This window comes from Salarias fasciatus, chromosome 9 (assembly GCF_902148845.1).
Source record: "Salarias fasciatus chromosome 9, fSalaFa1.1, whole genome shotgun sequence".
NCBI lineage: Eukaryota > Metazoa > Chordata > Actinopteri > Blenniiformes > Blenniidae > Salarias > Salarias fasciatus.
This window is the reverse complement of record NC_043753.1, coordinates 11,782,924-11,803,204: the sequence shown is the minus strand read 5'-3', so window position 1 is coordinate 11,803,204 and position 20,281 is coordinate 11,782,924. Positions and strand designations below refer to the sequence as shown.

The window sequence follows — 20,281 nt, the reverse complement described above, 5'->3', positions numbered from 1 at the left end:
GTTTCCCTCCTCAGTCTGGTGGATGTGCGGCTCTTTGAGAGATGTCTGACTGAACTGAAGACCCCCACGGTCCTTCCTGGAGAAAGAGAGGACATCAGGAGTCAGGTGAGGAACATGAGGATGTTTTTTTTTTTTTTTTTTTTTTTTAAGTGTTGTTCTTATGACTTACCACAGAAGGTTTGGGCTCGAACAGTTCAGCGCCGTCGAGGGGATCTGAGCTCACCTCCAGACATGTTCGGAATCCTCAACAAGCTCATCCTCAAAGTTCTCTGATGTTTTTGTTGTTTATTTTACTGCATTTTTTCATCACGTTCACCTTCTCTGTACATGCTTGCTCGAATGTATTCCAGTCCAGTCACTGTCTTTGTGGTTCTCTTGTAGTTTGTCACCTTGCTCCGGTTCCTGTCCAGCTTCTGCAAACTGTTGCAGTCATGTGCGACTGCGAGTGAGGACCTGATTGGCCAGATGGACTCCTTCAAACAGCTGTTGTCCACTCTGGTGGCTGCGCTCATGCTGGATGTCACAGGATTAGGTCAGAACTTTATGAAAGAAGTCCAGTTGGCAGCCTGTCTAGGGGGAGTTTGCACATGATCTCTATGCACACATGAGCCTTAAATGAGATAACGTGGTATATAAGATCGATGAATTGATAGAAATGGTCTCAGAATTGCTTTGAAAACCTCTCGCATGCAGCCGCTGTGCTTCATCACGTTGCGATCTGAGTGTGGCTTCTTGGCCGTCTCGTGCCGTGACTCACTCTCTCCCTCCTCAGACGCAGGTACCCGGGACGTGGTCTGTGTGTGCTGGGCAGACGTGTTTACGCTCCTGGCTACTGTGGTGAAGAGGGACGGCTCAGCAGCGCACCCATCTGTCTCTGCTGCGCTGGGGAAGCGCTGGCGGACATTTGCAGGTACACAGAATCTCTGCTCCGCCAGTGTGTAAAAGTGACAAAAGTAATTATTTTGGTTTGGACTGAAGAATTAGTTGCGTAATCCTGGGTTACGGATCAATTTTCCCACCATGCAGTCGTAAATCATTGTCATTTTTCTGACATTTCTGAATTTCATTAAGTTCAATACACAAGATTTGTTGTTGATGAAATGAAGCCTAACATTATAAAATACTGATAACCATGATGGAGGTAATTATACTGATTGCGGTAAGTGGCAGAATAATCAGGATTAGCATTTTCCGTATAATTGTGCAGTATTAAGTAAAGTCTGAACAAATCCTATCATCTTCACATGCTCCGTGCATCATTGTTGTTTGTATTAAGTTTACTGAACAGATGCTAGCATAGGATAATTGCCTCCTGTCCTCATTCTACCTCCACTCCTCCCACTCATCTTCCTCTGTGATTAATGACGCAGCAGGGGGAGTCTGATGAGTCCAGTAAAAGATGAATGCTGAACCTTTGTGCGTGGATTTTTTTTGTTTGCGAGCACATGCTTGTGGTATCTGGGTGTCTGCATGCACATTCAGATGATTAGTGTGTTCCCCGCCAGCGCCTACTCCCTCAGTCATGAACGAACCCCCAGCTGTCACTAGGTTCCAGCTATGGATTTGCCATTTTGTCTCACTGTGATTCAGTGCGCCTTTCAGTGTCATCCATTTAAAGAAAGCTATTTTGCTCCAATCTCACTCTTTCATTGTTTTTTTTGTTTTTGTTTTTTTTTCCCTACAGGAACATTATCAGTGTGCGTGAACGAGAGGCTTACAGACCCTCGTCTGCAAACAGCGGCGCTGCAGTTCCTCTGCACGATTTTCACAGAGGAGACTAAGAATCGAAGTCCGGAGGCCGGAACCTCAGACTGTAAAGCGGCCACCTCTCACCTGTCAGACATCCTAAATGGCTCCCCAGCCGGCGGACTCTGTGAGCTGCTGCTGCAGGTAGGCGGGCGGACAGAAGTCCCGTTGGAGAATATTATTGTTATTAGACAATACAATAAAAATGCTACAGCTGTAAAACATAAAATCAAATCCCTGCTAAATGCAGATACATGCAGTGTTTATATTATAATTCTCCATTAGATTTATGGATTGTATGCCTGTGTTGATTGATCACAGAGTTTTGAGAGGAGGACGCTTCAGGACCCTCTGAAGAAGCACACGGCCAGAGCTCTGATGACGCTGTTAGCCTGCAGTCAGCCAGCTCAGAACTACGCAGCCAAAGGTGAGTTCTGTGGTTTACAGCAGTGCTTTACACAGGGTGAGGCCAGTGTCCTTTGAGATAATTTACAACTTGTGGCAGTGTAAACAGAAACAGCAAGGTCAAGATTTGCTAGTAAAACTATGTTATTCACCTTATTGGGAAATGAAATTGGTTGAACGACACCATAATGTTTGGTTGATTCATTTTCAAACTTTTGTCTTTTCGATTAGCCAATAAATCCTGAAGTAACCGAATTAAATCTGTTTCACTTCGGCTGTAAATCTGTTCTTTTCTCGTCTTCTAGCTGGTTTGATTGACAGCTGCGTGGAGCAAATGAAGCAAACCTATTCCCAGCTCCAACTGGAGTCAGTTCGACCCGGCAAAGCTTCTCACCGCAAAAAGGTGAGCGGAGACTTGCTGGAACTTTCCAGTCCCGGGCACCTCTGAAGAGAAAAACAAACCAAATTCAATGTGTTCATGGATAAATCTTCTGGATGTGCAGTGCTCGGCTCGACATGCTCTCCTTGTTTTTTGTCAAGTGTTTGATGAGAGCAGTTCAGTGCGTTTTTAACCTGGAACTGTTCAATATGTCGGTCGTGGTTTTGTTTTTCATGTCATCAGGAAGAGGGCCATCTAAAGGAAGTCAAGCTGACCGCGGAGATCCTGCGGAGTGCTCTCTACCTCAACGATGAATGCAAAGTGAGCCTCGGCGTCTGCCTTTTGATTTCCCACTGCTATTTGGTTTTTAATGGAGCCTCGGCGTCACAGCGCTGCGCCTGTAAATGAGAATCGCCCGAATGTGCGCCGCCCTGCTAACATCCCAGCAAGCTTCGCATCTTAAACCCTGTAATGTCATTACTCACGGAACATACTGGCTAGCTTTCATTTTCTAAGTGGCCTTTCAGTCACTGGTGGTTTACTTTGGACTAAAAACCCAGCAAGGCTCCACACCCGCGTTTACCCTGCCATTACACGATTCCACACTAAGCACAACATTGAGACATTTTATGTCCATTCCTGCCATCTGTGTGGGTGTTGGTGGATAACTCAAGTAATCTCTAATGTATGTTATTACCACATGTGCATCTATTATCCCGCGCATGCCTGTATGTGGGCTTGGAAGTGTTGCCTGCGTGTATAACCAATTTGTGTGTGTGTGTGTGTGTAGGTGGTAGCCACAGATGCCCGCCTAACACTGGCACTCTATGCTCTCTGGCCCTGGCTCCTGCTGGACGACCCCACGATGGAGGCGGTGCTGGAGCTGCTGTGTGTCTATACGGCCAACTGCACAACGGGTCTGTATACGTGTGTGCGTGTGTGTGTGTGTGTGTGTGTGCTTTGTCAGTCTGTATGTTTGTATGTTTGCACAGGCATTGTGCCTGGCCCGTGCCGGCCCATCGCATCTGTCTGCAGTTAGCATTCGGACTGAGTCATACACACTCCGCACTAAGAGTCCCATTGTGCGCGCCAATGACCACTGAACAACATTGTTTCTCACTGTATAAGGCCGGCGCCCGCTCGCCTGTCACTCACAATGGGCACAGTGTCAGCGGTGGGAGATCAGGCGGCGTGGCTGTCTCTCTGTATGTATGGCAACCGGTTTCAGACCAGTGGGAGATTATTTAGGAGGAACAGCGCGACTCTTGTGTTGCCCGGGATATTTGTATTCCAAGTAGCAAGTGTGTATGTGGGACACTAAAAACAACTTTTTTTTTTTTTTTTTGGAGTAGAGAGAAGGCGAGATTCATGAGGAGGAAACAGAAGGGGAGTGTGACTTTGATAAACAGCTCATGGTTCCCTTTGATCTGTTTGTTTGTTTGTGTGCGTGCACGTGTTACTGGCTGGGTTGTGCAATGCAAATCCGTTTCATCAAGTTTTTTTGCGCAACAGTCATGAAGATCTCTGAGATAGTGTGCGCGTGTGTGTGTGAGAGAGAGAGACAGTGCCAGTGTTTCTATATCTGAAATCCATTTGATTGGCAGGGGTTCCTGGGTAGGTGCGTGCGCACACTCTGATCTAAACTCACTGGCGTTAAACCCCGCTATAAGCTCGCGCGGCAAGGCGCCAGAAATCAGTGAAGTCGGGCACAGCATTTCCCTAAAGGTTAACCGAACAGCAGGTTGTGTTCAGGCTGCATGCAGCCGGGCTTAGTATTACACCACACACCCTCCGGCTACCGCTGGCTCTCCCGAGACCGCCACGTTTCTCCTGAATCTTTCATCTCCAGTCTACCACCTTCATCCAAAGCTTTGTTAGCGCTGCTGGTTCAAGTCAGATTGTTGTTTTCATCTATGCCACACAGATTCTCCACAGATATTTTTGTAGCAGCTCCAGAACCTTTCCTCCCACAGACGCACTGAAACTAAAACAAATGAAGTAGTTTTATTTTTTTCTCCCACACTTAATGTGGGATGATTTGTCCTGTATGTTGCACGCTTGTAAAGTAATTGATCGGAGAGATTTTTCTTTTTCCCCCATGCGTCAAAGAAATAGATACATTATGAAGGAGGCCTCCTCATCAAGTTCTAAATCCAGCGGCTTTCTTGACAGGTATTGAGATAACCTCAGGCTAACGGCAGCATTCGCCTCTTGCTGAATGTTCTCATTTCTGGATTAGTGTAACCAACAAGCTGTCGTGTTGTCCAATGAGCAGCATCAATCAGCGCCCGACTATGTCTTGCCGGCGCTGTCTGACTTAAGCTTGTTAATTTCTGTGTTTGGTATGTAATCTGCGGCCGCGGCAATTAGTCATGTCAGTTATCCTGACGTTAATGCGGCGCCGGCGCAGATATTTCATCTGCATGCGGATATCTATTAGGGTTTACATTTCTGAGCGGCCTTGTAGTGGAATAAATTGTAGCCATAGCCTAAGGCGAGATCATTTCCCTCCCTTCCCGAGTCAGGAGAGCACGGCTGTCATCATTCTTCACACTCCTTTTTTTTTTTTTCCATCCCAAATGAAGATTAAAAGCCGGTGAGAAGATGAAACACTGTCTTAGATGTTTGAAAGTTGTCCTATTCGTCACGCCGCTCTTCCTGCTCCTTGATTATTGTTTTCCAGCCTAGCTCTGGTTTGCTTATTCCTCCATTATTGTCCTCTGTAAAGTCATTATACTCCTCCTTTGTGGAGGAGTTCCATCTCTCCCCTCCAAATAAGCTCGCCGTGCAGAAGATGTTTTGGTTTAGTGGGCAGACAGCCGTGCAGTCCGACGGCCCGTTCTTTATTTTTGTGGTCACTGGCGCTGCTGGCCGGCGAGCCTCAAGATAAACAGTGAGCAGCGAGCAGCTTCAGCAGCCCGAGAAATGATGTTTCACTGTCTTTGATATGTGAACCGTTTTAAGAACACTACAGCGCTCACCGAAACTAAGGGCCGATTTTACTGTGGATAATAGCAGCTGTAAGTTACACTGGATTGAACTTTTGGATGCGCTATATATAATGCAGCTGTTTTATTGACTCACACATGTTATCAAAGTCACGAATCCATATTTTTTTCCCCCCTCGTTTTGTTGTCTCCAGCATGCAGCTCTCTGTGTGGCGCCGGTCCTGCTGTCGTCCCCGGATCCAAAGGCTCGCTCAGCAGCTCTCTGATGCACTGCGTCTTGAAGCTGAGCTCGGGACTTGCTCCAGACAGCAGCCCCATCCAGAGTCTCTCCTTTTCTCTCCTGGCCAACCTGGCCATGTCCCGGGAGTGTCGATGCCTCCTGCAAAGGGTACGTTTCACATGTTTTTCAACGAATACAATATTTTCTAGTCCCGTTTTATTGTGATACACTCGTTTTTTTTGTCCCCTATGATCTCTTTTTGGGATATTTTCAGAATAACTTCCTGCAGGCCTTCCTGTCAGTCCCGGTCCCGAAGGCGGCTGCCGCGAAGTCGTCCTCCGCCGCAGGCGGCGGGAGCCTCCTGAGCCTGTGGCTGAAGCTGCTGGTCAGCCTCTCCTCGGCGGAGGACGGCCAGCAGAGCATCCTGAGGGTGACCGGAGCCCTGGAGCTGCTGGCGGTCTTGGCACCGCACCGGCGGCACGCACTGCTCGCCCTTCACAACCTCTGCTTCGGCCCTGCCAACAAGTCACACATCGTTGCCAACGGTAGGCAAGGGAAGCCGCCGGGGTTGAATTTACTCCCGTCGCTCAGGGACGTGAAAGTGTCAGAGTCCAAAAAAAAAACCAAAACAAAGGGAAGTAAAAACAATGCAAATTCGCCAGTGTTTTTCGGATCCACTGAATAATCCTTTTGCACAGCTAAAGCTTCTCCCCAAATCTTTTTGTTTTGCTTCTGGAAAATCCACAGACCACAAGGGCACGGTGCGTGCCGCGTGTGGCGGCGTTCCTGCTGAAAGTTAAGACTGATTAGTTGCATCGGCAACCAGCTTCATGTCGCTTATCTACGATAGAGGGGAAGAAAACACGTATCTCTGCAGCAATTAAAGCTGCAGTACAGAATGTCTGCTTCCATTCTAGCCATAAAACTGAAGAAATCTGCCAGTGATGATGATGTTCTTCCAGCTGATCCCTTCCAGGGTTGCCCTGAAGATATCCACCGATGCGTCAAGCTAACCATCAAACAGTCCAACAGAAACTTGGCCGTGTTGCCAGAGGGTTGCCAGTAAACCATTTGAACATGAGCAGCCAGACTTCTGGCTTTTAACCGCTTTCAGTCCGTTTTAATGAGTCCAGATAGTTCAGTTCGCGAGCACGTAGTTCAGGCAAGTAGTAGAAGCAAATACAGATGGAGAAACTTGAACATTTCACAGGTTTACGCTGTAAGAACTGATCCAGATGACTTAACCAGGATCACATTTTACGTACATGTTGTCTACAGCAGATACTTAGAGACTTTGAGAAGATGAGTGTTTCTAAAACGGGCTGAAAGAGGAACTTGAAGACCACAAGAGACAGATCGGGTCCCTGCTTCAGAGACATCAGGCCCTCGCTTCATGTGAAGCATTCTGAGTTTCCTGTGGAAAGATCACACTTCTTTGCACATGCAGTGGATACTATAAGATCTCGATCCACAGATGTACAGGAAATGAAAAAAATGTTGGCGTCTGATCACATTTCAACTGTAACAGTCTGAAACAGAGAATACAGTCATTTTATCAGGAAACCCACGGTTTTGTGACCTTTTCAAGTGTCGTAAAGTGAATCGATCAAAGTGAAATTTAGAAACAGTCTCCAAACAACGCCGCTGCTCAACATGTTCATCAGTTGCTCTACATTCGCATATCACAGTCATTTGACTCGATCTGGAGCAATTCTGCAGGTTTCCGGTTAACCTGTGACTCCAGAGTTCAGAACTTTGGCGCATTAAATGTCTCATGGTCCCGATCAAGACACAAGTCTCGGATCAGAGGAACGGTTGATTGAAACCAGTTTGTTTTCCTCTCCAGGTAAAGCCATGAAGGCACTACTGGGCTGTCTGGAAAGTAAAGAGACGGAAACCCGCTGCATGGGAGCTTCAGCACTCTGGGCTTTGCTCCATAACAACCAGAGGGTACACACACACACACACACACACACACACACACATACGCGCACACACACTTCACTAAAGCGTCTGCCATAACCTAACCCTGGATGTTACAATAGGCCTTTTAGCGAAAAATGATGTATTTGATTGTATAGAAATATATAATTATCGTGTTTTTAAGCTATTGATTAATCCATCATATATTTATTGACCCAACCTGAACCAAAGCCTGACTTGAAAACATGTTTTTACCAGAAAATGCATTGATTGTTCTCCGTCATTCCCACCATCAGCACATCTGTTTTTGTTCTCCCCGTGGAGGCCGGTTTATTGTTAGTGTGCAGTCAGATTTCGGTCCCCACTAGAGTAGAAAAAACTGGGTTGTCTACTTTCTGCTCCAGTTTGGGATTCTAGGACAGGTCGGTGTTTCTTCATCACTTCATAAAACTCACCTCTGCTTTCCCTCTCGAAAGGCCAAGACGACATTAAAGTGTCCTTCTGTTCGACTGAGGATTGAAGAAGCACATGCCATCTCTAAAAGAGGTATCTGCTTCCTCACTTGAAAACACAGCAGGATGTTTCCTGCTTCTGTTGCTGAACACAAAGGTTATTTTTCTTCTTCTTGTGTAACAACTGTTTCGTTCTTCTCTGCTCTGCAGATGCAGAAAAGCAGGAACCTACAATCAGCTACCTCCTGAAGTGCCTTGAAAACCTTTCCCAGCTCCTTAATTCCTGAACCTGACTTTATTTATGCTTGTTTATTATCTCTTTTTTTTATATATATGTATCAAATAATAGTGATTTTATGTGAAAAATAAAGTATTTTAGATGCATTGGATGTGAGTGTTGTTGTAGTTATTCCTGTAAAACACCAGCGCGGGTTTGAACACAGCTTTTTGTGACCTTTTATTTTAAGTTAGGTGTAAAATCTTACATCAGCGTTGTGTCGTCGTCCTGCCCTCCTCCACCCTACCCCTTCTGCCCCCTGCGATAAAATGCCCCCTCTGTGTGGATGCAGCTCGCTGTGAGCCACCATGAAGTGTCGCCCCAGTAGCTTAAGTGTTCCTCTGTAGCCGGAGAGCGAGCAGGAAGTGCAGCTCATGCGCCTCTCCACTCGTCTCATCAATGCAGCTTTCATTCTGCCTCAGTGGGGCAAGATGGAAGCTGTACAAAAGGAATACTGGTACTTCGTGGTACTCATCTTTCTTCCTCTTCTTAAAGGTAGGATCTACACTCTTTTCTAAGTTTTTCCTACTTCTTGAAATGTCATTTGGCAATCCGGATGTTGTGCTCTGCAGGCATAAAAACAAATATTTTAATTAGTTTGTGATCTTTAGTAAAAGCTCGGGAACTAAAATCCTGATTTTAGTCTTGCTAGATGGTACAACCTTTTTTTTTAAAAAAAAAAGGGTGTTTTGTGAGGCGTTATTATTCCAAACCTGCCGGAGCTCTCCCAAGAGCTTCTCTAGACTGGAAATGAGTTGTCATTCAGCTCAGATAAAAAGCCTTTGAAAACTTGGAAGCTTGATCATCTGCTATTGTCAGCTGTGTTTATGTGTACCGGCTCAAATTAGCCTAATTCCCTTTACCCCCAGGGACAGCCTTAAAACCGTGAATGGATGTAGTCTTCAAGTGGGAGAGATTCAGGAGAAAAACATGTTGGTTTTTTTTTTTTGAGTAATCATTCTGAGATCATTTATAAAAACGCTAAAAAATGGATGTAGTTAGTGGTGTTTTTCCTGTTCAGCTGATAGCTGCTGTGTGTGTGTGTGTGTGTGTGTGCGTGTGTGTAGTGGCTGTCCAGGATAAAGAAGTGGCCACGGTGCGGCTGGAGGAGGGGATGGTGTTGGACTGCTTGTGTCCCTGGAAGGGGAACCTCAGCATGGTGTCCTGGACCAAAGAGCCTGACAGGAATCCCATGGCCGTTTACCACCCCGAGTACGGAGTCAACTTCCCCCACCTGTACCGGGACCGGGTGGAGTTCCTGAAGAGCACGGCGATGGACGGGAGCATTTCCATGAGGAACGTCACCCACCGGGACATCGGGGTGTACCACTGCTCTGTGCAGACCTTCCCTCAGGGACCCTGGACCAGGACGGTCCAGGTGGAGGATTTAGGTAAAGACCCTCAGAGGAGCAGCTGAGACGTCTCAGGATGTTGTTCAGTGTGTTTGACCAGCTCTGTCCTGCGTCCGCAGACGAACCTCCGGTAGATGACGACGAAAACGAAAATCCTGACGACGACCTCACCGAGTCGCCGCCCGACCCCGAGGTGACCGTGGCCGACACGGAGCTGCGGGCGGAGCAGGGCGCCAACCTGACCGTCAACTGCAACCACCGGCACAACGGCAGCGTGTCCCAGGTGGTCCTGGAGAGGAGGCTGGCCGGCCGGCCGTGGGACATCATCGGGGTGTGCAAGAAGGTGGACGGCGGCCTGGTGAGCGAGGACTACAGCGACAGCGACAGGGGCAGGGTGCAGTGCGCCGACAGCCTGGACATCAGCCTGCAGCTGAGCGACGTGTCCCGGGACGACGCCGGCTTCTACCGCTGCACCTTCAACACCGACACCGGGGTGCAGATCAACACGGTGCAGCTCACCGTCACGGCTGCAGGTACAAACCCACAGGAAGGCGAACTGTTTGTCAAGCATGGAGAGATTCATGGAAAGGAAATGTGATCTACGGTCCATAATACAATCGTAAGAAGAGAAGAGCATTGAGGTTTCATTGTCATGTAGACGTGACAAAACTGTTAAAACCACAAAGCTCTGTGGCTTGTTTCTGACTGCGAGGGCGTATGTGGGTGTTTTTGTGCTGCACGCTTTAAGACGACTACGATGTGACGCAGGTTAAAAAAATTCTTCAACACAAATATAATCACAGCGTTCTGTTGGTTTCCAATCCCGTCGTTCTCTCTCCAGATGGGTTCAGCCTGTCGTTATACATGATGTATATTTACATCGGGGCGGGAGCCGCTGGACTCCTGCTTCTCACCGTCATTCTCATACTAGCAGTGAGACGCAGGTAACCCTCTGTTTTCTCTCCTTCAAATTCACTGTTTTAATCCTTGGCACCTACCCAACCTCCTTTTATTTAGTTTTCTTTTCTGAATGTTTTGTGACTTACCCTAAAAATGGTTATCAAGTAAAATATCACAATGAAGAAGACTTTTTTGCACTCTAATGTGTCTCTGTAAACGTTGTTATTGAAGCATTCACCTGCTTTGTTTTGCTGTGACAGAAAGAAGAACAGGAGGGAGGAGTACAGAGTCAAACTGCACCCGTCCCAGAGACAGGTAGGCATTGCTTTATTCCTGGTCTCCACTCTGGTTTTCACCCTGGACTCTTTTAAGGCGCTCCCTTACCTGCTGATCAGACACGCACTCCATTACAAAGCTGTGAGACTTGACTATTAATCTTGCTTGGTCCAGCAGTCCTCTTCACCAGGTAACCCCACTCCTTGGAATTTATGCTCACCAGACTAAGGCTGCTCCAAATTAACCAGATAGTTACTAATCAGATAGTTTAGATTTGTTAGATAGTTTTGAGATTGTGGTCATTTCAAGGTTGTTATTTCACGATTTGTCAGGCTGCCGATGCATCTCATACATTAACGCCCTAACAGCCACTAACGCCTGCCGCCTTCCTCACAGCCGAACCCCTATGAGAACATGCCGAGGTACCCCGAGGTCGCACCCAAGTCCAGGCAGAGGGAAGAGTGTCCCATCTACGCCAACCTGCCGAGCGTGCGATCGGCCAAACCCAAACGCCACCACAAGAGAACGTACAAAACGTAACGTCACCTGTCCTCAGAGCAGATTCCAGATCGGTTCTCTTGTCTGAAGTCGACAGATTTGTCGGGGTCCTTCCGTGTTCCCACTCACTGAATGCAGTTCGTGCCGAGGAAACATTTGTTTTGTCACATCATTTGACAGTAAGATCCTCGCGGAGGAGCAAGACAAAAAGCCCGTCTAATCATGCCTTTCACTCCCATAACCCCTCCCAAGTTAAAACCACTGACAAAAGCCTGTGTAATTGCCCCTCTTTTTCACTTTCATCCTCCCTGGTCTCCATTCAGAGCCTGACAATGGCGTCTAATCATCTAACAGGGATGAAAAGCAGCCGCTCAGTGGCGCCGCGCCCCTCGAGACTGGAGCCTCTCCCCCCGGTGGGCTCCCAGTCTGAGCCCGCTCCTCTTAGAACGAACTCCAGATAGATAATCCTCATGCTTTGTGTGTTTATGAGTTTGTTGTTGTTGTTGTTTTTCACCCCCTTCTTTAAATATGAAAGTCATCTGTATGTAAACTTCAGCAAACTTCCTTTTTTTTTTTTTTTTTTCCTGTGCAGCTGTTTGCTCTGTAATCTCCTTCGTTTATCTCCATAGAAATGGAGGCAGTGGCAGAGGCAGTAATGGATAAGCGGCCTGTTCCGCTAGGAAACAAGACAAATGCGGACAAGCTAGGCACGTGCGGCATAAAGGGACAATTTAGTTTGGAGTCGCAAGTTTTTGCCGCGGTTTTCTCGTCCTGCTGCTGCCGGACAGACCCTGGAAGCCACAGCGGCGACGGCTGCGATGCTGCGTCTGCGAGCTGCAAGAATGAAACCGACGTCAGCGGCTGTTGACGGAATCTGTGTGGTGAAAATAAAACAGGCTCATAGCCCCCCTGATGTCTGCGTTTCCTGTTGTGTGAGAGTTCAGGTTCAAAACTTTGGGGAAATCAAACAACTTACCGTAAAATGAAAGTGTTCAGGACTGTAACTTTTACAGCAGGGCGGTGGGCTCAGTTGACTGACACACACACACACACACACACACACACACACCACTAAAATGACAACGAGAAGGGTACATTGAAAGTGTTTTTTCAAAACCTAAAAAAACATTTTTGATATCTTCAAAGAATAATCAGAACAGTTTCATGTGAAATTGTATAGAAAATGTATAGATTTTTCAAACTACACAAAACCTTCACATTTATTTATTTATTTATTTTTAGTGTTGCTACATTCACTTCTCTCCTATTGGCAAGTTATAACAGTTTCGCTTTTTCTGCATTGAAAATGGCCAAAATGACGTTGTTGGTAGGCGTCAGGTTGTTGGTCGCTGCACTCTATTTGGCATTTCTATGGGAAGATCTGAAAAAAGTGTTTTAGGAAACAGTTGCCAAAGTCCAGCCTAATCCAGGCGTGACACATCTAGTTTTTATTACTGTTATATTTCCTCAGTTTCTCCTAAATATTGCCATTGCTGTAACTGCGGGTATACGTAATTATTGCCTGATTGTAACTTGTTTGTATTGTCTGTCAAGAAAACACAAAGTATGTTGCAGCTAAAAATTGAATAATGGTCAAATTTTCGTGCCAATAACAGACCAAGGCTATGAAAAAGTAACTTCCTTTTTATCTATCATATGCTGTTATTACATTTTCAAGTTTTTTTTTTTTTTTTTTTAATGATACTTCAAATAAATAATAACTAGCATCAGTGTAACTTATTAAATAATTGGTAATGTTATGTCATTGGCCTTTTGACTTTGAATTTAAACTAATATATATCTAAACTATTTTAACCTGAATCTGACTTTATTAAGTGAAATATCAGTCTTCTAAAGCTCCAGCAAGACCGTATTTTACTTTAACTGCATTAAATAAGCATGTCTGTGTAAAGAAAATGCAGGTATGTGATAGAACATTCAATTTATTATTATTGTCTGTTTTTTGTAATCATCAAAAAACATTACATATGTACATTTAGTGAAAACTGCAGTCCTACACTCGTGTACTCAAAGTGCTATGAACATAAAAGTCTAACAGAACACAAACCGTGGTGGACAGAACAGGAACCTCTGTCATCAGTAAATGTGATGTGGGATATTATTAATAACATTTATTAACCACATCTGGGCTAAAACTGGAGACAGCTGAGGTGGAAATGAGGGCAGACGTGTCAGACAGACTCACCGACGAGACTCCAGTTAATAAACGGGTCGACGACTTCTTCAATAAATACTAAACAAAGTGACAGCTGCGAAAATCTACGTCAAACACAAAGAGTTGAGTGCTTCTCTGTGGAAGTCTACTGTATTTCTAGACATAAACAAAGAGACGCATTAAAACAAGAGACTGAAAGTGATTGTCGTTGGAGAACCTTTCATTTTGCTGCCGTCGCGTCTCGATTTGAAAATTATACATTTTCCAAAAATCCGACGCGTCAAACTGCCTTTTCGCGCACGTTTAAGAGCCGGATGGGAGTCTGGTGACAGTCACAAGAGCTGCGCTCGGTATTTGGAGAAACATTTTTACAGCCGGGATCTGCAACATCACAGGAGAGACTTCTCAAAAGCTGCTTGGAAGTGAGGAGTAAAGTAAACTTAAAGCCCAGAGTGGAGGCTTTGAGCTCACACTCTGGAGGTCTGTGTCGGAAGGCACTTCTTACTGGAGGACGACGGGGAGCGGGGTGGGTGGGGGGGGGGAATCACAGAGGTCACGTGTACACTGAAACATTTGACTCATGTTCACAGAACGGATGGAAGGAATGAGTTCTCATTAGAACGTGAGGAGGGCCTCGGTTGATTTACTTCTTCTCACCATTATTGTGAAGTGAGACTCCACGAAATCTCTACAAATACAATCATCATCGTGCACATGCTGTCTCCTATCCTGCCTGTGGAGTTTGCATGTTCTTCCTGTGTGTGTGCGTGAGGTCTGTCTCGGTTCTACATCCTAATAACTGAAATTATTTTGGGGAACACTCCGCTTTGTCACGTTAAAAGTTAAGATCATAATTTAGTAAAATAAAAAACAAGTGTGCCTCTTCGAACAATTCCAAACAATGAAATTAGCACGTTGTGGCTTTACAGGTGCCGATTCACATATATTTACGCAGAGATTAGTGAGCTTTTACCATAAATATACAGGAGAGGGTTTCCGGTTTGTCATCCAGCTCGCAGCAAGATTGCAAATGAGTGTATTTCTTAAAATGTCAAGCTCGTCTCCTAATGACTTTTTCCTGTCTCTGTTTTAATAGATTCCCAGAATTGAATTCGGTATTGGCTTGATAAGAGAAAAACAGCCTGATATGTTATTGCCACGGTGCCAGATTTGCCTCTTGTTTTGCATATCTGGCTCCATCGGGTCACTCTCTTGGCGCCTTTCGCTAATGAAGCCGTTATCAGATCGGAGCAGTGTGTGAGGCTCCAGGAAGCTATTAAACCCAAATCGCTCCAGTGAAAAGGGAAGGGTTGGCAGTTTAAAAGCAGAGGCTGCAGGAAGGTTGCATTTTATCATTTCTGACATGACGTCCACTCCGATATCCTCCGAAGCACATTTCTGAATGACTTTTTTTCCTTCCCTTTTGTAACGATTAAGGGCTTTTTGCTGATTCACCACCGCCCCGCACGCCACGCTGTTTTCGTGTAAGGCATCGATCAACTTCAGTCTTGAGAGAGAGCAGTAGGTGTGGGAGGATTGTGTGTCAAAACTGGGGGAAGTTTCCCTTGAATGGGCTGCTGAGGCTGCACATTGTGGGAACCTGATGTGATTTCATCAAAAAAAATCTTCTTTAAACATTGATTTTATGGGGGAACTGGGCGCGTAACTACCTTTTCTACGGTGTAGTGCAGCGGCTTGAAAGAAAAACGGGGGAACTCATGCCGGCTTTAAGAGGATAATGACAACATAAAACACTTGAAAACTACACTCAAAGGATTTTTGGTGCAATCTTGGAAGCTACTTCTGCTGACACACGTCGTACGAGGAAAAATAAAACGGTAGCACTCGCTCTACAGTTGACACTATTCGGGAAATCATATATTACACATGTGACTATACATATTTCTACATCCTCTCTACAGTGGTGGGTAAAGTGTCCAGTGTTGCTCCAGCAATCCTCTGTCATTGAAGGGGTCTCCGGCTGCAACCCGAGGCACGGCCACTAGAGGGCGATGGTGCTTCTTCCTGGTGCTGGCTGCCGCCCTCGTGCTCAGGCTCATCAGACAGGAAGCTGGGGAAAGTCTGTGCTCGGGGGATGAAGCTCATGGTCAGGCCACTTCCTGCAGAGAGAAGAAGAAGAAAGACTTTCTGTCTCTTTCTCTTCACATGTGTTACTTTTTGACCAGATGAATGTAATTTCTCCATCACCAGAGAGTCTGAATGACGGATCACATCGCTCCTGGGAAATCTAGAATAGACTTTTACGTCTTTTACTGTCAGACAAAAGGCTTTCTACAACCAGACGCCATCATATCTTAGAGCAATATGACAAAAAAATGGAAGCATGTCAGGCTAAAGAGAAACATGAATGTGTCAAAAAGAAAAAAAATCTCTTTGTTTTCAGACTGTTGCAAACTAGAACTTCCCGTAGTTTCTACTGAAACTGACCATTACATAGAAACAGTGTCAATGTTGACAAAATACCGATTGTTCAGCTGTTGCTTAGCTACTGCCTTTGTGTTAAAATAACTGTGGTCCGCTTCAATTAGGTAAAACAATCTTTCATAGCTTTCTGGTGTGGGCGGTTCTCAGATAGCATAAATATAATAACCATAAACTGTACGAAGGCAACTAAAGCGATGTAAAAGCTTTGTCTCGTCTCAGGTAAACGGCTTCATTTCATCGTCTCGTTGTCTTAGAGTGTCCGCTGTCGTCTCTCCCTCCTGCGCACTCTCCAGCGTAATTTAAATTAATTGGACCAATTTGTTCTGCAGTTCATATTGGTTAAACGCACCGAGAGGGAGTAATGGATACTTGTGGGTGGAGAACTGTTCTTGTGCAGCTCTGAGACCATTAATAATATATCAGGATGCTGTTTGGAGACGTGCACATAGAGGTGGGTCGAGGATAAAGTGGCTGGAAGGCTGCTGATCATGCACCAAACAAGGAGGACAGGGCCACTGATCAATATTTCAGGAAGTGCAAAAAAACAAAAACCCCAACACTGTAATCAACTTCAACCCACAGCACACGTGGAACCTGCTAACATTGCTTTGCAGGAGAAGTTGCTGCGTATTGATATAGTTCAGGCGTTTCCGATCGATCCCTCTGCAGAGGTTAATTGAAATTTGATTAAGAAATAAAAATGTGATTGTTCTCTTCCAGGGCCGTGCTTGCAAAATTGGAAAAGAAATCATCTTTGATACTGTCGTTTGTGCTGAAATGCTTATCAGTAAATAGGATGGTAAGCAGTTTAATCATAGGATATTGAGCAATGATCTTACACACACACACACACACAGTCGGCTGTGTGTAGCCAGCAGCTCCAGTCAGGATGCCACAGAAGGGATTCTCTGCACTGCCAAGTCGCCACGACTCGGAATATAAACCATGCCCCAGCCAATCAATGTCAAATGTCTGTGTGAGAGCGCGTCTCAGCCACAGAAAGAAAGAAAAAAAAAATGGGGGAGGGAGAAAAGATGATACATTAGTGAAGGAAGAAACAAAAAAAAAGGCATTTTCCTGTGTGAGCGAGGAGAACAGCTTGCGGGAGGAAACACTGAGGGGCCGGTGTGGGTGTGTGAGGATGAGACCAAAACAGTACCAGCCATAACAGGTGAGTCATACATACACACCTCTGTCTGCAAGGCTTCCCTTTTCACCACGATTCCCCCCCGGAAAAAAAAGGTTTTAACTGCAGCTCACTTCATGAGAGGGAGAAAAAGTACTGCAGGTGAGAAAAAAGAAAAGAAAAGAGGAAACTTTCTCTTCCCTTCATATTGTACTTAATAGATTGCTGAAACGACTGGTGCGCACCCAGCCATATCTGTTTTTTACATCTTTGCCAAGACAATCCTTCTCCTCAACCAAGGCCAATTTAAGGAGGAAAAAAGAAAAGGAGAGAAAGCAGAAGCAGGCAGGGAGCCCGGCGCAGACTGAACGAGCGGAGTTTGTCATGTGGAGCCAGGCCTCATGACGAGAGCCACGCTTCTGGACGGAACCGCGCCAGCATCCACGCAACGAAATAATAAAGACAGACGCAGAGCCAGAGTGTGCCGTCGGCCCTCCCTCCCTCCCTCGCTGCTGGCCCCGTGTGAAGCGGACTGTGATTTGTCAGTGCCTTTTCATTACCAGGGAAGGTCATGTCATCCTATCTGGCCCCGGGGTGGCAGCTGCTGGGCCGGAGCAGACAGGACCGGCCAGTCGGGGCGCTCACACACACCCAGAGACAACAAGAGGATCCAGGTACACAACACACACACACACACACACACACACACACACCTGTGTGTACCTTCTCTCCTCCACGGTGCGGCAACACAGAAGACATCTGTAGCAGCTGTAACCCGAGAAACAGACTGAATCTCCCAGAAACTCCTGATAAAGTTGTGCTTAGAAACAAGAAAAAAATGCTGTAAAGTCATAAACTATACATGAATTTTGAGGTCAAATAACGGTGACCTCTGAAAACTTTCCCTGCCGGCTTCGCCTGGCTGTAATACATTTTTCATCGGACTGACTTTTTGCATCTCTCGGTGTTGCCTGTTGCAGATAAGATGGCGTTATCGGCCTGTTCCTCTGTCATGCTGTCTCTGAGCCATTGATACGAGCTGCCTCTCGCTTTAAAAAACACTCTCCGTATCACTCCCGGCCGATCAAAACCAAGAAGAGCGCTCCATCTCATTAGAATTGCTAATGCTACGACACTAAACTGTGCAGCACAATGAAACGCGGAGTGAGGGAGGGTGAAGAGAGTGGGGGACAAAAAAAATCACACGAAGACGAGAACAGGGGGAAAAAAAATACAAGTCTTCTCGTCTCTTTTTTCCATTTCAATATTAGAGCTGGTAATTGAAGCATTTCCGACAGGCGTGGCGCCTTGCTTTCGCAAGTCCGAAACTTGAAAGTGCACTTTATTTGAAGGCATCAGCAAACCCGGAGAACACAGCAGCTTCGATGAAATGCAAAAGACTGAATAGCATTAAGAACAGCGGTGGAAGATTCATTGTTTTAATATAAACTGTATTTTCTGTAGATTAGAACATCTATCTTGGGTTTCTTTCCTTCTCTTAAAGGTTAAATATTCATACAAGGGAAGATATTTGTTTCTTCCAGAAGACGGAGCAACGCGGTGGTGCAGTGGTTTGCACTGTGAGGAAGCCCCCAGTTTGTGTCCCAGTCAGGCTTGGTGGCTTCTTTCCCTTCGATTCAAAACACTTATTTATCCCTGAGAGTTTGAGAATTAGGAAGAGAAGTTGCTCCCGTGGTGTTGCATCCTCAGGCTTTCTCTGAAAACTGCAGTTTTCATGTGTTTGAGGCTAATCGGCGGCTCGCTGTTCCCTCTAGGTAAGAAAGTGAATTTATGTCTCTCTGCTCTGCCCCCTCCAAACCCGAGCTGGATGTTACACAAGCTGGATTCCAAACTGATAAAACACCAAATCTCCCACTTTATCATAAACAAACCATATTGACAATTACTATTTTCAATTAAGGCAAACACGACTTCTGGGAAGTGCTTCCTGAGAAATTTCCGACTAAGTAAAAAAGCAGATGTGAAATCATTTAAAACGGAGTAGTTACTTCACTTCACGGGTAGGTCCCCTGTTAACTGAGGCAAAATAAACAAATAGGTGAGCAAACCTCAGCAGGGAGCGAAAACTATGTTCCTTAATTATTCCCCGGGACCCGCAGGGTATTTGAAAGCAACCCGAGCATGACTCAGCAAATTGACTGTGCTGATTGGATATTCATCATGCACACAGCGATCCAGCCAGGGAGCAAACACAGCCAGCCAGCATGGACCGAAAACCTGCTTTCTCACCTCTATTCGACTCAGCCAGAAGATTTGTTCCAGCTACTAATGATAATTAAATGACATCAAATGATTTTAGAAGCAGTTTGTGTTGAAAAAGTGGACACTTTGAACTATAAATGGTTACAATTAATGGTTAAATGGCTTCACTACCATTATCTTTAATGCATATTTGATCAAATTGACCAATCATTGAACAGACTTGCATTTGCATGCATTCTGCTACATTAAGTTAAGATATTTCGGTATCTCCTGAGTAGCTGGCGGTGCTAATGTATGATTATATCATTCTGCATCTGCAGGAAGTAGACGGTAGTACGACTTGGCGGCATGAGATGCTACAGAGGATGGGCAACGCTGATCACCGGCAGAGCCAGAAAAAAATGCAATCTCCAAATTTTAACGGAGCACTTCTACCGCCAGGATATATCTGAGTGAATTATAGCTTCTTGTTTTATGAAAATTTTAATTTTGTACAGTAATGACAGTGCATTTATAATTGAAATGAGATTCAAATGTGGTTGCGATGACTTCCCTTTTATCATAACCTGTTAGGAGAATAATGTATTCAATTTTAGAAAATTGCCTCTCGGGCCATGAAGGATGAGGACGATGGCCGCTTCCGGTCCTCGGGCCATCAGTTGAAAATCCCTGCACTAGATTTTGTGCATGTGTACCACATGCTGCATTCAAGAGAGATCAGTGTGATATAAGACTGTATTGTATAGTTGTAGGTTTTAAATAGAGCTTCATTCATTAGGATGTAGATAGTAACACAAGCTCTCTCATCTCATGCTGATTCACTTCTATTTGTTGGAAGTGGAGAGCTTCCTGGCCTTCTGCTGCACTGTGCGCTCCTCCAGCTGTACAGTGGAGAACAGGAAGGATCTGCAGCAGGTGGCGAGGGCGGAGGAACA

General features: G+C 45.5%; 3 protein-coding genes across 8 annotated transcripts in view; 2 read left to right on the top strand and 1 right to left on the bottom strand.

Moving 5' to 3' along the window:
- rttn (rotatin) overlaps positions 1-8,405 on the top strand; it is a 29,769-nt gene extending 21,364 nt beyond the window's left edge. For both annotated transcript variants that reach the window (XM_030099173.1, XM_030099172.1), the window contains exons 37-49: positions 15-105; positions 382-532; positions 773-910; positions 1,685-1,890; positions 2,068-2,173; positions 2,457-2,554; positions 2,774-2,851; positions 3,321-3,447; positions 5,673-5,866; positions 5,973-6,243; positions 7,545-7,648; positions 8,098-8,167; positions 8,284-8,405. In XM_030099173.1, coding sequence (XP_029955033.1) covers positions 15-105; positions 382-532; positions 773-910; positions 1,685-1,890; positions 2,068-2,173; positions 2,457-2,554; positions 2,774-2,851; positions 3,321-3,447; positions 5,673-5,866; positions 5,973-6,243; positions 7,545-7,648; positions 8,098-8,167; positions 8,284-8,360 — 1,711 coding nt within the window. In that variant the 3' untranslated portion in view covers positions 8,361-8,405. The remainder of the gene's footprint in view (positions 1-14; positions 106-381; positions 533-772; positions 911-1,684; positions 1,891-2,067; positions 2,174-2,456; positions 2,555-2,773; positions 2,852-3,320; positions 3,448-5,672; positions 5,867-5,972; positions 6,244-7,544; positions 7,649-8,097; positions 8,168-8,283) is intronic.
- Positions 8,406-8,676: 271 nt separating this feature from the next.
- cd226 (CD226 molecule) lies at positions 8,677-12,282 on the top strand. 3 transcript variants are annotated; one of them, XM_030099174.1, is made up of 7 exons: positions 8,677-8,845; positions 9,418-9,741; positions 9,822-10,235; positions 10,544-10,646; positions 10,863-10,917; positions 11,056-11,068; positions 12,006-12,282. In XM_030099174.1, exons 1-7 carry the CDS (start codon positions 8,725-8,727, stop codon positions 12,242-12,244), a joined length of 1,269 nt encoding a protein of 422 aa, XP_029955034.1. In that variant the 5' UTR covers positions 8,677-8,724; the 3' UTR covers positions 12,245-12,282. The 3 variants fall into 3 exon arrangements, with proteins under 3 accessions (XP_029955034.1, XP_029955036.1, XP_029955035.1); XM_030099176.1 differs by lacking the exon at positions 11,056-11,068 and having other exon boundaries at positions 12,006-12,063; XM_030099175.1 differs by lacking the exon at positions 11,056-11,068 and having other exon boundaries at positions 11,275-12,059.
- A 2,946-nt stretch (positions 12,283-15,228) lies between these two features.
- dok6 (docking protein 6) overlaps positions 15,229-20,281 on the bottom strand; it is a 52,985-nt gene continuing 47,932 nt past the window's right edge. For all 3 annotated transcript variants that reach the window (XM_030099178.1, XM_030099179.1, XM_030099177.1), the window contains one exon: positions 15,229-15,672. In XM_030099178.1, coding sequence (XP_029955038.1) covers positions 15,515-15,672 — 158 coding nt within the window. In that variant the 3' untranslated portion in view covers positions 15,229-15,514. The remainder of the gene's footprint in view (positions 15,673-20,281) is intronic.